General features: G+C 39.2%; 1 protein-coding gene across 5 annotated transcripts in view; it reads right to left on the minus strand.

Annotated features, from left to right (window-relative positions):
* ARMC8 (armadillo repeat containing 8) overlaps nt 1-18,068 on the minus strand; it is a 112,398-nt gene that overhangs the window by 23,625 nt on the left and 70,705 nt on the right. For all 5 annotated transcript variants that reach the window (XM_025375937.1, XM_025375935.1, XM_025375936.1 and 2 more), the window contains 6 exons: nt 13,209-13,291; nt 12,818-12,899; nt 8,011-8,097; nt 5,135-5,227; nt 2,174-2,323; nt 724-819 (listed from right to left, as the gene is read on the minus strand). In XM_025375937.1, coding sequence (XP_025231722.1) covers nt 724-819; nt 2,174-2,323; nt 5,135-5,227; nt 8,011-8,097; nt 12,818-12,899; nt 13,209-13,291 — 591 coding nt within the window. The remainder of the gene's footprint in view (nt 1-723; nt 820-2,173; nt 2,324-5,134; nt 5,228-8,010; nt 8,098-12,817; nt 12,900-13,208; nt 13,292-18,068) is intronic.

Below are 18,068 nucleotides of genomic sequence, written 5' to 3' on the forward strand. Positions count from 1 at the left end.
GACATACATGTATGTCTACAGCTTAATGAATTTTGAAAGGGAGCACAACCATGTAGCCAACACCTATGTCAAAAAACTGAAGATTACCAGTACCTCTGGTCCTGTGTTAAAATCTTAAGTTTGCGGGACCTTTGTTTTTAGAGCAAAATAAAATATATACATTAAAACTCCCATAGTAAATCCCAGAAAATAAAACAATATAATTCCGAACTGTCTTGATAAATGCACAGCTTCGTACTTTAATGCCTACCCTTAACGTGCCCTCCTGAAACTTAACAGAAGTAGGGTTATGGGATGAGGAACAAGATGCCTAAGAGAAAAGAAATGAAAACTATCTCCAGGATAAGGAATTATTTTATCAGCGAGTTGCAGGAATTCTGAGTTCAGAGCATGGCGGCAGAGAGGGCTAGAAATAGTGATCCTGGAAAAAGGATTCATTCCAGGATGATGAAAGGTGGCTGCTCCTGTAGAAACAGGGACAGTGCGCACAGTGAATGACACAGAGGGCAAAACTGTAGACGCTGGTCATGTTTTCCTCTATTTCAGAAAGAAGTAGTCTTAAAGAGAGTTTAAGGGATGGTGGAAGATATTTCTTCCTATTTCTAGAGCATCTCCTGTCTTAGCACTCTGTCTTCTGCAGATTTAAATATTTCAGGAGACTCCTAAGAACTTCCTTTGTGCTCACATTCAGAAAATATTCCCCAAGAAAAAGGAACAACGTACCTGCTCTTTGACCTCAATGTTATGTTCCCCTTCTAGAATAAGAGTGACGGCTTGCATAATTTGCTTTCCATGAGTACTCATTATTTTATCTATATGCTGTAAAACAATGGGAAATCCATAATTATCAAAGAAACAAAGACCATAGGATGAATAGAAGGCTTCTAAAAGTTAAAACCAATATGATTCACAACTGCTTCATGCAGAACACTATAGCATATAGAACTACATGCCAAAGAACAGTGTTTATTATATTTTGAAGCTGCAGTTTGCTTTCAAATATGTCATACACACACACACACACACACACACACACACGTATATACACATTACACATACATACATACATACATAAAGTTGACCTGACAGAATATGAAAGTACAATCATTGGGGGTCCTCAAACCCAAATACATTAAAGAAAAAGGAAGCAAAGGCCAGGTGCAGTGGGCTCACGCCTTTCCCAGCACTTTGAGGGGCTGAGGCGGGCTGATCACCTGAGGTCAGGAGTTTGAGACCAGCCTGGCCAACACGGCAAAACCCCGTCTCTACTAAAAATACAAAAATTAGCTGGGCATAGTGGTACACGCCTGTAATCCCAGCTACTCGGGAGACTGAGGCAGAAGAATCACTTGAACCCGGGAGGTGGAGGTTGCAACAAGCCGAGACTGCGCCATTGCACTCCAGCTTGGGGGAAAGAGCCAGACTCTGTCTCAAAACAAACAAAAAAAAAAGGAAGCATAAAAAATGGACTTGGGTAATGGGGGAAGCCAGAGACATGGAAAATACAGTGTAGATTTCCTAATACTATCTTGGAGCATAAATGCATAATGACAACTTAAAAAGACAAGTGGGGCACAGAGAAGGGAACCACCCATATTTCCTCATCTACCTGAAGGCCACCTGCATTGTTTCTTAGGGGAACATAAGAGAACATTGAGAGGGATCCCACCAGCAAGGCTCAGTCTCTCCTACTCTGACATGTATCCACTGCTTTCTACACTGGCATCTGCAGAGGTCAATCCTGTAAATGTGGGTAGGGAGATGGTGGTCTATGGAATGGCTCTGAGAATTCTCTAACAGGAAAGAAGCAGAGGCCCCAGAGATAAGTGATTTAGGCAGATGAGAAAATTCATCCTAGACAGCATACCAGGGAAGAAAAAAGTAACAAATCAAGGTAGGCGTAGGCGCTGATGATGTCTTCCTCTGTTCCAGGGATTAGAGGGAGACAGAATAAGCAGTGTAGGAGTGTAGAATAGGGGGCGATATGGTGAAGCAGCTCCCAGAACACCTATGAAAGTGACAGGTCTAGACATCAACTCCTTGTTTCTTTGGAAGGGGGCAGCATTTGAATCACACTCATGGGCAGATGTTAATGAGAGCAGAGAGAGAGAGCAATGTCTTGCAATGCATATGCAGGGCTAGCTAATTTGGAAGCCTGGGTGATTTTACTTACAGGACGAGTAGAGAGAAGATTTCTAAGAAGTCCCAATGTCTTCATCAGCACATTCAAATCTGAATCTGATAATAACCGGAATAGCTGTTCAGTACTCAAGCTTCGTAAAATATCTGCTTTTATTTTTTGTTCAGCCTGAAATGCCATATTCTGAAAGGATTAAAGAAGTTGCAAGAATCATGTCTACATTTACTTTATTAAATTATATTTTAATAGTAACTCTGATAATTTTCTTTTTTTTTTTTTTTTTTTGAGACAGAGTCTTGCTCTGTTGCCCAGGCTGGAGTGCAGTGGCATGATATTGGCCCACTGCAACCTCTGCCTCCTGGGTTCAAGCAATTCTCCTGCCTCAGCCTCCCAAGTAGCTGGGAGTATAGGCGTGAGCCACCACGTCCAGCTAATTTTTGTATCTTTAGTAGAGACAGGGTTTCACCAAGTTGGCCAGGCTGGTCTTGAACTCCTGACCTCGTGATCCACTCGTCTTGGCCTTCCAAAGTGCTGAGATTACAGGTGTGAGCCACAAGGCTCGGCCAAACTCTGATAATTTTCAAAGTACAAACAGAATCTGCAGAAAATCTTTAAGGATAAGTCACTCTATTTTCCTGATTCTTGTTAATTACCTATATTTCTGTCTGTCAAGAGAAAGGTAACTGTTACTCTCAGATACACTTCTACATAAGAAATATGACCACTTTTAGGTACATGCATTTGAACGTCTTAAAATTTCTCAAATAAATACAAAACTCATTTATCACTTTTGAGAATATCTTTATGGTTATCAAGTTGCCTGCTGTACACGAAATGACTATTAATGATTATACTGTGCCATGCCTTTTGAGAATGATTTCAAAGTACTCACAGAAGAAAATAAGCACTGGGTTTTCTTAACTTTACTGGCATGAAAACATCTATTGTGTTCACAATACTATGGTAGGTGTTGGCATGGCTGGGCTATATCACACAGGAAGCTCTCCAGAGGGTAGGAGGTGTGTCTGAGCAACCAGTAATCCCGGGTGGCCAGTAGCTATTTTGCTCCTTTTTCTCTAATTTGTATCATGGGTTAGCCCAGCTTAATCCTAAGCTATTAATGTCTGAAGAAAACAAAAACCATGGTAAATTCCAAATAACAACTTACAAATCAACTTTTGATACAAAAATCTCTTGTATCGCCAGGTGTGGTGGCACACGCCTGTAATCCCAACTACTCGGGAGGCTGAGGCACAAGAATCGCTTGAACCCAGAAGGCAGAGGTTGCAGTGAGCTGAGATCATGCCACTACACTCCAGCCTGGGCAACTGAGTGAGACTCTATATCAAAAAAAAAAAAAAAAAAAAAAAAAAAATCTTGTAAACTAGAGACATAATATGTGGTTGTTGCCCTCCAGGAACTTATTTTAATTAAAGAGCTAAGACATTAGCGATCAAGTTATATAATAATATGAGGCAGCATGGCAGAGCAAAAAGAACACTCTCTGTATCAAGAGACCCAGGTCAGAGATGATTCTAAGGTTTTATATTTTGCAGATAAAGAATACAGAAGCTGGAGACTGACGAGCATAAGATAGTTTGTACAGATTTGAGGAGTGGAATAAGTTCAGTTTCCAACATTAAAGTTGTGCATGTCACAGAATTCTCAAATGAAGTTCCATACACCATTTAAGTGATAGATCTGGGAAATAGATAACAGTTACATCTGTAGATTTCAAACTAACCTATTAGGGGAAGTTGAAACCATGATATGAGATGAAGTCCCTGAAACTGATGTAGTAAGAAGTGGAAACCAGAAACTGAAACTTGGGGGTATGTTCCCAGTGAAGAGGTTGAAAAGGAAGCTAGGTAGAAAGGGAGTATAAAAAAGGTAAGTCCTGGGAAGGAGTTTCAAGAAAGAGAAGTGCTAAAAGCTGTGCAAAGTTCAGGAAAAAAATAACTGTGAAACTACAGATTTGCTGCTTTCTTAGAAGATAATTAATTCTATCCTGAAGTCTGTATAAAAACACAGCAGATATAGCATGGAACAGGGAGAAGAATACAGGTTTGGAAAAGGTTCTGAACCCATTTCCATTATTAGCTGTGAGGACTTCACCTTCACAATTCACTTACCCTCCCTAAGTCCGAGTTTCCCATTTGTTAGGTGAATATATACCAATATATCTTAAAATAAAAATTAGAGATAAATATAAAACGCCCAGCTTAGTGTCTGGTACAGAGCAATTAAATTGTAAATAGTATAAATACGTTTTAAAAATCAATTTAGGATTACTCTATCTTCAATTTCAAGAAAATTTTAATAATCTTAAGGAGAAATGGTTCTCTAATCTCATAAAGTTTTAGAATATAAATTATTCACTAGAAACTGTTAAAAATTTTATTAAGTATTTATGCACCAATTTTATTACCTTGGACAAGTTAATCATTCTGCAAAAAATGGTTAAATATGTGAGGTAATACATATGTTAATTAGCTCAAATTAGCCATCCCACAATCTATTTATCTTTCAAAACATCATGTTGTACATTATAAACATATGTAATTTTTATTTGCCAATAAAAAATAAAATAATCATTCTGTGCCTTAGTCTACTTCATCTATAAAGTATGGTAAGAACTCCCTGGTTGATAGCATAAAGTTGTTCTGAAGAGCAAAGGAGATATGAAAGTGCTTTGTAAAGTAGGTGGTGCTACACAAAAATATAATATGTTCATGATGAGGAAAATTTATTTTCCCAGAATTAGCTAAGTTTCAATATCTGTTCACTTTTCTTAATAAAAAATAAGAGAACTGAGGCATAACTTGCTTACAGTTAATCTGTCTTCTAGGTCCTAGTCATTAGAAAACTAGAACAAAATAGCAAGATTTTTGAAAAAGAAAATTCCAGACATTTCAAATAACACATTATGTTCTAACTTAGATAATAGCTCTAATTCCTTTTGTAAGTTATGATATATACAAAAGTGAAACATACCATTAAAGCCCAAATTCCATTCACTCGTAAAGCGGGATTTTCACTCTGAGTTAATCCACAAAGTAGCTCTACGGCTCCTGATTCCAAAATTGGCTGCCATTGGACAGGAAAAAAAAAAGTCACAGCTTTAAAGTCCGGTTTGCAAACTAAACGTGCATATACCTTGGCACTTTGTCTATGATTTCTTCCCCACTCTTACTCAATTCCAGGCAACTTTTGCAAAGCAGGGAGTGATGTAGCCATAAAAATCACCTTGAGAAGGGCAAAGACAACTATTTTCTTATAAATCCAAATAGCCAAACAAAAAAAAAGAAAACAAACAAAACCAAACCATTCTATCATTTCCTTTTATCCTTGTAGTCCTGGAGGATTCAGGAGACATCCTAGTTATATGTACATTTCACACAGATCCTTATGATCCCATTACCTAACTCCCCACTCTCATCATTCTCTGAGACTCTGTCACTTTCTGCTTTATGTGTATATCTTGTGCACTGCTTACAAACTCTAACCATGAAGTAATATGGTTGGTAAAGGAAAGAAATATAAAGGAACTTAGACAACCAAATCCCTCCAAGCTGTCAGTCTTATTCCAAACATGCGCAGAATTTATCTTTTAGGATATTTTCAGGACTACTTATCAATTATACAAGCAAAACAGTCCTGTACTTTTATAGTCATGCCACATTTTACACCTAAAATACCATGCTTTAGTCTAACTACTTAACTTTATTTATGATACTTGACCGGACATGAATTTTTGGTAATTTCTAAAAAATACTCAAACCTCAGAGGATTAAGATTTACCATCACCAATGAATGCTTAAAGGCCACTTGTCAAGAGGATTATAGAAACGTCAGAAGCAATTCAGATCTATATACCCAGAAAAAGGGGTATACATTTCTCAACTGTACAAATTATGATATTTTAAAAACTTATTTTGAAATAAATTCAAACTTATAAAGTAGCAAAAATACAAGGAACTCTCAGATATTATTTTCCCAGATCTGCCAGTTTTTAAGATTTGCCATCATTAATTTATCATCTCTCTCTTACTATGTACCTAATCCACATTATCTATCTTTTCTGAACCATGTGAAAGTAGGATGCATACATCGTGCCCCTTTTATGCTTAATATTTCAGTGTATATTTCCTAAAAACAAGGATATTATCTTAGATAACCATAGTACAGTTACCAAATTTAGGAAAGGTAATATTAAATTAAAATAATACTTTAATCAAATCTATAGCCCATACTCTAATTTTGTCAATTGGCACAAAAAAAAGCTCTTACAGCATTTTCCTGCCCCACTTTGGTTCAGAATCTAGTTTTTTTTTTTTAAATTTTAGTTCTTTGAGACGGTCTTACTCTGAAGCCCAGCCTGGAGTGCAGTGGCATGATCACAGATCACTGCAACCTCAAATTCCCAGGCTCAAACAATTCTCCTGCCTCAGCCTCTCGAGTAGCTAGAACTACAGGTGTGTGTGCCACGCCTGGTTGATTTTTTAATTTTTAGTAGAGACAAGGTCTTCCTATTTGCCCAGGTTGGAAGTTAATTTTTCAATATAAAAAAATCATATTAGTGATCCTTTGCCTGAGCTCATCTACCTATTTCCTAACCAGACCCCAAATATCCTGAAGGAAGCTCTGGAGCAATATAAGAGCAGGTAAGGATGGTTAATGGTGGTACACAAGCTGTGACTGGGTTATCATCAGGCCAAGACCCCATCTACAGGGCAGAGAACTGACGGAAGCTCTGGTGTACTATTTCGCCTTTCTCTTCCATCAGAGTAACTACCAGTCTTGCCCTGTTTGTTCCAAGATTCCTGCTTGTTGAATAACTATTTCTGAACCTCCATCTTATTTTTCTGTTTGGTTTTTTAGATGGAGTCTCCCTCTTTTGCCCAGGCTGCAGTGCAGTGGCACGATCTCAGCTCACTGCAACCTCTGCCTCCTGGGTTCAAGCGATTCTCCTGCCTCAGTCTCCCGAGTAGCTGGGATTACAAGCACGTGCCACCACCCCCAGCTAATTTTTGTACTTTTAGCAGAGATGGGGTTTCACCATGTTGGCTAGGCTGGTCTCAAACTCCTGACCTCAAGTGTTCTGCCCGCCTTGGCCTCTCAAAGTGCTGGGATTATAGGCATGAACCACCATGCCTGGTCAGAACCTCCATCTTGTTAATATTACTTTTCTTAATTATAGTCAACGCCTACAAGTGTTATAATGCAGAAAATAAATTCAACACAAATGGGACTACTAAATGCACAATAAACCTGAGTTCATGATTGGGCAGATCAGGGGTATTATGACATAATAAAACTAATTTTATAAGGTTTTCCTCTTCTTCATTAAAGTGTATTTTAGTTTTTCCTATTAAAAAAAGAATACATGCTCAAGTATTTTATAAAATGCAGAAGGGAACCCCCATCCAACCCCTCCCCAAATAACTACCATTAACATTAAACATCAAAAGATGATTTTCCAATGACAGCAGTTATCTCCTTGAAATGACTTATAATCCTGGTTTACAAAATTTAGTCTTAATTTATTCTTTAGTAAAGATAGCCTGAGAATAGTTTACTATTTGTAAGAAAAATTATTTCTTACATTCAGGCAGTTTAGATTGACTTTAAGCTATAATATCTTTTAAATAAGCTGAATATGCTAGATAGAATAAAAAGAATAATGGGAAATGATAATCTCATTTTAAAATGATTGATTTATTTGCACACCCCCGCCCCTATGCAATCAAACAATTCAGAAATACTTTTTAAGCCCAACCCACAAATTTCAATGTCAACTACTATAAAAAGTATCTGAGTAAGCTCTAGCTGGACTGGGCAAAGTCTAGGAAAAGAAAATCAATACTAACCTCTTTGCTTGGAGAAAATTCAAGAAGAAGATTACATAGCATGGAAGATGCTACCACTAGGATTTCATCTGGTGCATTTTGTAAAACCTATGGAATTAAAAAAGGATACTATTAATGATTTGGAATGATGAAGATGAGATATAAAATGAGATATAAAATATGAGATATAAAATATAAATAAAAACAAGAACAATTATCTTTCAGCCTGATTCTTCATACTGGAGAGACAGGAAGAATCCACTTGATACTGTGTCAAACTTTTCCTAGTGCTATAATTATGACTGACTAAGGCCCTCAAATCTGTTTTGCTTGGAGAAGCTGCAGCCTCACTGGGGGCTCTTGCAGGGAGGAGACAGACATATGTGAAATGCTTGAAGGCCAAGGGACTGTTCTGGAGTAAGTTAGCTCACTCTACTCCATCAGTCAAGCCCCTTATGAGTCCACAGAATGGCCCTACAGCCTGACTTTCTCATTCGTCCTTAGAAGGCCTGTTTGACCAAAAGCACTGATGGATCAAGCAAGCTACTGCACAGGCAGGACAGTGTGGAAGACTGGTTTACATAAAAGGAATCACACAGACCTAGTTCCAATCGGACACCTCCACTAACTAGCCTGAGTCTGTATTTCTTCATCTATAAACTGAGGAAAATAAGACCTCCTTGATAGAACTATTTAGGATTAAATGTGATATAGTGAATAATAAGCGAAGTACTGCAGCAGGGAAATGAAAAACAGACTGTTTGGATACAAATTTGGGCTCAACAACTAAATAGGTACATGAATTCCTCAACTATAAAATGGTATCTGCTTCACAGGATTGTTATGAGAATAAATATATAAAAAGGTTTTAGAATAGTAACTGGCACATAATAATGACTATATAAGTAAGGCTTTGAAAATGGTAATTTAGTACCATAATTTTTGATGCTATCAGGCACATAATAGGTATACAGTAAACTAACTTCCATGGACTTTCACTGAACTAGAAGGCAACACAGCATGATGATAAATGTTTGTTGCTATTAGCTATTTCTAGAACCTGTTCTTTCTAGATTCTAAGAGACAAGGCTTCATAAATACCACCATTTATATGCAATAATCACTTCAACTAAATCCTCTGCATCTGGGATCAGATCAGGCTCAGGCTTAGGATCTCAAAAGGAGTATTAGGGGTTCTAGTTACACAAACCAGAAATGGGTAATCACAAAAAATTTCAAACAGTTAAATATATTATCTGCTTTCCATGGCTAAACCAAGTCTGAAATTCTCAAGTTAAGAAAAAGCGTGAATTATAAAGTAGAAGCAGCTCTCCTAAGATATTGTGTTTTAACTCTCCTATGGACTGTTCATTGATAAAGATCAAATCAAATCTCATATACTATGCATGCTGAGCTCTGTGTCTGTCACAACTTCCCTAAGGCCCCATTCACTCTTTCCTTGCCTTGCCCTTCCCATATCTCTCAGGTACACCCCTACCCAAGATTTAAAGTCATCCCAGTCCTTTCAGTCAGAAGTCATTCTATCCTCCTCTGGGGTCCCATTGCCATGGTTTGTGACCTCCCTTAGGATCCTCATGACTGTCAACCTATTCAAATTATTTGTGCAGTTATGCCAATCTCCCCTTCTTTTAATAGAGTTAAGCTTCCTGAAGAAATAATCTATGTATCTATGGTCTAATTTATACTGGCCTGTAGCAACCCAGTGGCACTGCACAAAATGGGTGCTCGATAGTTGTTTTTAGATTAAGAGAAATAATCATTTTCCAAAACTATACTACTTAGAAACACTGGTGAAATAAGTTAATGCCTATCAAGTCTTTAAAAAGTTCCTTTGGTTGATATAATTCATTTTTAAAATGTTACTGTTTATAGAAATTTGTTTTTATCAAGTTTTATTAGATAACATTCAAATTAGATAACATCTAATGATAAACTAAAGCAGAAGAGATCCTATAAACTTAAAAACCACTTACCTGGTGCAGTGTAAGGTATGACCTGTGAAATTCAGAAGTTGACATCTAACACTGACAAAACAATTTCACCAAAATAGGAACAAAACATAGTCACAAATAATTTTTTAAATTAAAACCAAATGTCTACCTTCTTGCAGTTTGTTAACCAACTGTTAAAAACATGGAAAAGCAAATGGGAAAAATCAACAGCTATGCAAACAGCCTCTGGACTAGAGACCAAAAAGTATCTGAAGTAAATCATTTGTTTACCTCCAAGCTTTTATTACTATAATTTAAACATACAGCAATATTGTAATTTGAGAGTAATTATATCCACATGTACCCAAGTATATAAACCCTTCTAGAATGCTCATCAGATCTTTCCACAGAAAGAACTAAAGAGAAACCATGTTACTCCATTTCTGATTTGTATGACAGAGGGCTACTGAGCTGAGCAAGCAGGGAAAATGGCTCTGGATGAAAAGGTAGTTATTTGGGGAAGCAGAAGAGCACTTAAAAATTCCTGAATGGATAATCAATAAATCAAGATCAAGCTGCTATGAAAAAGGTGCAATCTAAGAATAATAAAGAGTGGGAATAGTAAAAGAAAATACCACTTAACTGAGGACAGCCTTACAAAATCCAGAAATATCAAATCTGGCCCCAACGGTTTTGGATAAGGGATGGTGGACCTGAAAAAACTGTTGCTGGTAGGAGCTGACACACTCCATGAGCAAGTGTGTCCCAAGCACAGAAAGGCACTGATATTGTAGCTGGAGAGTAGGATGTAGGTAAATAACCATTCTGAGATTTGGGGCTCTTAATGAGCTTCAGGAAGCAAAAGGAAATCAGAGAATGAGGAGTATTCAGAAGAGATGACATATGTCTAATAGGGTGAAAAAGAGTGAAACTCAGGAAGATGTGCCAATGGATGAAAATGGGTCAAGTTCAATGTTACATGCTGCTTAGGCAGGCCCACTGAAAACAAGTTGTTAAAGAAATGTACTGTTCTGCTAGGCCTCATAAGACTATACTGTGACACTTGTTTAGACTAGAAAACTCTTGGTGTCCCCCTGACAGTTCCTGAGTAGTGAATCATACACCCAATCTATCATTCCTTCCACTGAAGTATCTCCAGGGTTCATATGGTCTTCCCTAAGCCACTCCTACTGCTTTATTCCACAACCTTCATATGTAAATCATACACTGTCATTAGATGAACCTCCCCAATGGAAGAACCACTTGGCATGTCAATTCCCAAGGCCACTGGCATTGGTCTAACTCTTCCACTTCGTCCTTTCCTGTCCACTGGTATGTCTCATTATACCCCACTCCTCCACTACAGTCATAAAGGTATACTTGCTGTTCCCTACACATACCATACACAATGTTTCTCCTCATGCTATTCTGCACCCCAGAAAATCCTCCTGTTTTCCTCTTGCTTTCAAAGCCCACTTTATATTCTTCCTGCCTGAATGGTCTCTTGCCTATTTCTGCCACATTGATGCCCCTGCCCCCTGAACCTAAAGCTTTAAGCCAAGAGTAAGAGAACTGTGGTAAAATGTTTTTGGTAGCTCACTGTACTTGAAGGCTTTGCTTAGTATATAGTAGGTATGCAAAAACAAAACAAAACTCTAAAAAATTAAGTTGATTAAATGCAAGGTATATGATCACTTAAGAAAAAAAATGATAGACCAAAGACCAAGCAGACCTATGGTTTTGTAATATATCAGGGAGATAACATTATTAGCAGCCACTTGATGCATGCTCTAAGTCTTGATTCAGATTCATTTGCCCTGAACCCTTTTTGTGGGGACAAAAGGTGCCTGAAGAGAAGACCTAACACCAAAAATGTTATGTTAAAAAATATCCAGGGGCCAGGCATGGTGGTTTATACCTGTAATCCTAGCCAACACTTTGGGAGGCCAAGGCAGGATCATTTGAGCTCAGGAGTTCAAGACCAGCCTGGGCAACTTAGCAAGACCTTGTCTCAAAAAAATCAAAAAAATTAGCCAGGCATAGTGGCATATGCCTGTAGTCCCAGTTACTTGGGAGGCCAAGGTGGGAGAATCACTTGGGCTGGGGGGCACAAGACTGCAGTGAGCCATGATTGAGCCATTGTACTCTAGCCTGTGTGACACAGTGAGACCCTGTGTCTAGTTAAAAAAAAAAAAAAAATCCAGGGATTGCCGAAAGACTAAGAACACTTCATCTCTGTAAATGGCAGATTCTTTTGCTTTTCAGAACCAAAAATTACAAGGATAATTTTGAATGTAAGGTTAAGGTGTAATATTAAACAAATAGGGAGATCAGATGAGTAACTAAAGCTTAGTTAATAAAAGAAAATCAGACCTCCCTGGGCGCAGTGGTTCATGCCTGTAATCCCAGCACTTTGGGAGGCCGAGGCGGGCAGATCATGTGGTCAGGAGCTCAAGACCAGCCTGACCAGTATGGTGAAATCCCGTCTCTACTAAAAATACAAAAATTAGCCCAGCGTGGTGGTGCGTGCCTGTAGTCCCAGCTACTTGAGAGGCTGAGGCAGGAGAATCGCTTGAACCAGAGAGGTGGAGGTTGCAGTGAGCCAAGATCGTGCCACTGTACTCCAGCCTGGGTGACAGACCTAGACTACACCTCAAAAAAAAAAAAAAAAAGAAAAAAAGAAAATCAGGCCTGTAGTTTCTCCTCACACATGAAGCATTTGTAGATGCTTAGAACATCAGATTTGAGGAGATAAGTGTTCAAAATGCTCTACACAAAAATCAGACATACTCCTAGACCAGGGTGTAGTGTTAGCTAGCTCGGCTCACTCTAGGGTCTGTGAGTACGGTTGTTACTGGCTGACCCTTTCTTCTTACCTTCATTAAAGGTTTCCACACAGCGTGATCCTGGAAACTGGTTCGAAGCTGCTGCACAGATCTGGATAAACTGTGCAAACATCTACAAAGAATAATCAAAATTAGCTTTACCAGAAACTAAAACTTCTACTTTTCAAACAAACTGGCTGGCATTTTACAATGACTAATATACACTTCAAGCATAGCTACATTGTTAAGTGAACTACATCAGACCACTTCATGGGGTTTGGAGGCTAGGTTCTCTGTTAGACAATGTTATACACTCTATGAATTCACCAGAGCAGATTTTTGAGGAACATTTGTAGTCTGTGTTTACCCAGTGAAGGACCAGAAAGGAAACAGGTTAAATACATGGCAAAAGGTTTTTATTCAGACCATTTAAAGCTCATACCTGACGGCAGCTAACCGCACCTTGACACTAGACTCAGACAAGCCAGTCACAATTCGGTCCATCATATTTTCAGTCTCAATGATCTGGAGAAAAAGGTTAATGCTGCATAAATAACAACATGAAGGCGACAAACTTCACTGCTTGTAAACTCAAGTATCTTAACATCCATTAAAAGTTTAATGTTGTTTTTGGCAAGAGTGTTTACCTCTCGAACAATCATCTTGCGGTGGGGGCAGGCAGCTCATCAGAAAGGTAGGTCTAGCCCACTAAGGACCTGCCAGGCTGAATGACAGGTGTAAGGGGCAGGTTATGTTTGTTTATTTTTAAAGACATTTAAAACAAAAATTAAACCGTGTAAGTACCGCAGAGGTGTTGTGTAAACAATCTTGAGAAAAAGGAAAAGAAATAAATGAACTCTCATTGGGCAGGTTCCTTCCAGTGAGGTTCTAAAGAAATCACAGTCCATGCTCAGCCCTCATGAAATGAAATCTGGGCTTCTGACAGAGCCACCTTGTGGCTACTTTCTTACCAACCGACTGAAACTTTTAGAAAAGTAACCCTTGCCATCTTTCACTATAGCACTAAGTGCTGCTACACATAATCACTATAATCATGAAGCTTTATTGTTTCAACTTAAAATTAAGATAACCTGCAATTTTCCTTCATCAAACAATGTCTAGATACAAAATAGTGTGTGAAGGAAACTGAATTTGACTTGTGTGGGCCTACTGAAAAACAGCCTTTTCATATTAGGATAAAGTACTCATGACATCACAACACAAATACTAACAAACACATTTGTTGAGTTCTTCTATGTGCCAAGCATTGTGCTAAGCATGTTATATTACCCAATTTAACCCTCACTCTTCTGAAGGCATTACTCTAGATAACACAGAGCTTTCCTGTAATCACAGAGCTGAGATACGTACCCAGGCATGTGACTCCAGAGTCCATATGCTCAGCCACACTTGTAATATAGCCCTGGTTTAAAGCAGTCCTCTTGTACTCACCAGGTAGTTCCCAATATGGGCAACTCATTAATGGGAGTCATTACTCTTACCTGGGAGAATACCTAGACCAATAGATCTTAACCATGGTTGGCCTTGTAGAAGAATTACCTGGGGAGAATTTTTTTTTTTTTTTTTTTAATCCTTATGTCCAGGACATACAGCAGACCAATTAAATTAGATTCTCCAGGGTCAGGGCTGGGCACCTAAATTTTTTTTTTTTTTTTAATCTCCTCAGGTGAGTCCAGTACACAGCCAAGGTTGAAGATCACTGACCTAGACTAAAATGAGAGGATTCAGAAGGCTGACCTTAGAATATGAGAGAGTAGGAAACCTCAGGATGTTTCAGCCCAAACAGGAAGGGAAGAAAATATTGTTGAAACTAAAAATGATCAGGGAAAATACCATCTATTAAGAACAGGGGGCCGGGCGCGGTGGCTCAAGCCTGTAATCCCAGCACTTTGGGAGGCCGAGACGGGCAGATCACGAGGTCAGGAGATCGAAAACAAGTCTCTACTAAAAAATACAAAAAACTAGCCGGGCGAGGTGGCGGGCGCCTGTAGTCCAAGCTACTCGGGAGGCTGAGGCAGGAGAATGGCGTAAACCCAGGAGGCGGAGCTTGCAGTGAGCTGAGATCCGGTCACTGCACCCCAGCCTGGGCGACAGAGCGAGACTCCATCTCAAAAAAAAAAAAAAAAAAAGGAACAGGGAACCACATTTTAGCTGTAGGTTAGGAATGGTAATTTTTATCTGGTGTTTTAGTTTCCAAAACATTTACATATTGATCTACTCCTCACCCCAGACCAAACCTAATTCCATTCTTACTGATATGCACAACCACTCTGTCCTCATTGTCACCTCACCCTAAACTCCTCCCTTTCTCAGTCTACCTACTCTTTGTGACTCTTTTATACCTTTCCCCCCTGGCATGGATGTCCTGCTCAAACACTCCACTTAGAAGACAGATTCCCTTTTTCACTGTCCTCCCACCACTCATTACTCCTGCTCCAGATCCCAACTGCTGATGTTGTTCTAGAAAAACCACCAAATATGGCTGTTCTTTCCGTGTAAGCTATTCCACCTCAGCAGCACCCTCACTGCTGGTGATCAGCCTTGTAACCCCCTGGAGATGCCCATATTCCCTACAGTAGCTACCTCTTACTTCAAATTCTTCCTGCCTCCCTCATGCTCGCAGCCACTCTGTGCCCACCTCATCTTCGTAGGGACCTTGTTTTATTTTGGGGACACACATTGCAACTTCCCACTTTTGACGAAAGGTCTCCATGCTTTTGCTGTTTTCTTTACTCTTGTCAAGGTTGGGTACTTCAAGCTCAAAGCCCTTCTACCTTGATCCAAAAATTACCATTCTATAACATTCTCACATCTTTACTCTGCCCTACCTCTCACTTTCAATCCTGTTTAAAAGGCATAAATGCCCAAACTTCAACCTCTTGAAGCTAGTCCTCTCCCCACTTCCCATTTTTAAATGGGCATATATCCAATAAAGGCTCTGTCCATCTCCATCTCTTACTCCACATATATATAACAATGCTGTGACTTCAAAACCAAGTCAGTATGGGAAATTTTCTAAAGTTCTGTTCTAGAGTTCTTTCCTGACCTCTAGCCCCATACTTCTGATTGCCTAATAAATATGACATGGATGTTCAGTGGAACTTCTGATCTATTATGTCTCATACTGAATTTGTCCTCCCACCCGCCAGCCTTGGCTAAACCTGCTTGTTCCCTGTGTCTTTCTGTTTTTGCAAATGGTATTTTAACATTCTCCTAGCCACCCAGGCCCTACATTTGTGCTAATTTTGACCCCAACTCTTCTTACCTTACCACAAAAAACCAAAGCAAATTACTTAGCACTATACCTTATATTCATTCCTTTCGCACTCCACTAAACTAGTTGGGACCTTATTACTATTTCCTTGGTGGTCACAGTAGTGTGTTTTCCAAATTACCTAATCCTCTGTGCTACAGTAACCATCAAAGACTGGCTGGGTTACTTTAATCATGCACTAGTCACTGTTCTTGAAACAGACAAGGCCAAATCAGTACCTTCAGTATGGGAAGGAAACAAAAGCCTAGGGCAAAAGTTTCAGGCAGTGGAGGACTAGATGCTTATGCCTGAAAGATCCTTCTGCCTTGGGAAATTATTTTTACTTAAGAATGAGAAGTGATAACTTGGGAGAAACAACTACCTGTACTGGATACAGTTACGTCATCAGATAATGTGGTGGTGGTAGAAGTACGGATGGACTGAACACATGGTTACTCCCCAGAAAGAACTGAGAAATACTATTAGCACTGGCTCCAGATGCTTGCCCCGGGTGTGGTCAAGACTTGAAAGAGGTTTCTAGATAAGGTTTCCTGGCTGCATTCAACCAAAGATGTAAATCTACCAAAGAACCAGAATGGTGTAGCAATCGTAGGTATTTAATAAAGTATTATCTCAGTATAGCCAAACTGCTAAGCGCCAAGAAAAAGCCTAATTCTACACAAGAGATGGGAAAGAAAAATCTACAAGCTTAATATGGACTAAAGTCCAGACTATAGCCTCTTCCCAAAGTTTGGAAGGCTGATATGAAAGGACCTGTGGAAAGGGTGATGATCAGAAATAAAATGAGTAGATAGACAGCTTAGTGGGTGAAGCAGGGGAAATGGAATGTTATGGAGTGGATTGGCTGTATAATCTTAGGCAATTTACTTTATCTCTCTGGGCCTTCAGTAAAATGAGATACAGTAATGATTATTTTATCTCCAATCTTTTGTAATCAGCAGGTGAACAAGGATCATGTTAGTCAGTCTGGGCAAAACTACCACGTTGTTTAGAAGGAACATGGGAAGAAGGCGGGTGAGAAGAGGCTGGAGAATGGTTCAGGTCTAGTCAGAGTGCTAAAGGAGAAGGCAAGGAAAGGCAAACGGCACAGCTCCTACTTGCATTTCTATAATTATGTATTCAGCAAACATCTGAGTGCCCAGAGAGTGCCAGGCATGATTCTGAAACTCAAAGACAAAATAGTGAGGAAGAGAAAGCCCTTGCTTCTACCAAACTCACAATATTGAATAAGCAAGCACAATTAAATGTTTCAGTGCTATGGTGCTTGGTTTCATGGTAGAAAGAACACCTTGGGAATGACAGGGACCATGGGGCCACACACTGAAACAAGCATCTACAAAGGGAAGGTAGGAAGACATCCTTTCTCAAGAACAGGAACTTTACGATCTAGGACAGTGGAAAAACGTTAAGGCTCAACCACTGTAACATTAAGAGTGTAGCTTTATACTTTCTTTTAAAGTTTCTAGGGGTATATGGTCCCTGATACTTTGGAGATAGAGTATAGCTATAAGGTGGCTGGTAAATGCTTTCCAAGTCAGGACATAAAACTATCTGGAGGTGTCTTCCCTTCAGGCACAAGATGACCCTTCTTAGATCATAGTCTATCAGAATGTCTGTAGAAGAAGGCCTGAATCTGTAACTGAACTTGTAGTGGAGAGAATTCAGTAACCTTGCTAGGGTTCTAGAAAGCAGGCTTGAATCTCTGGTCCACCTTCTCCATCAAGATATCAGTCTGGGAGTGAAAGTGAAAAACAATACAAAATTAGAATGTAAACTCTGAATTCCAAAAAGGTATGGACAATATGATCTAACCAAGTTTTGTAAGCTTGAGGGCATGCAGACCATCTGTGTATGGACACAAAGGGCATTATAGTGAATACAATGACAAAAATGAGGACAAAAATGTGATCACAAGACAGGAAAAGCTTTGGAATCCAGTCCAGAGAAAAAATTTTCAGGTCAGCAGGGAAGGAGCTGGTAGTGGCTGCTGCCACAGCCCTCTGACCC

The sequence above is a fragment of the Theropithecus gelada genome, chromosome 2 (assembly GCF_003255815.1).
Source record: "Theropithecus gelada isolate Dixy chromosome 2, Tgel_1.0, whole genome shotgun sequence".
NCBI classification, from domain to species: Eukaryota; Metazoa; Chordata; class Mammalia; order Primates; family Cercopithecidae; genus Theropithecus; species Theropithecus gelada.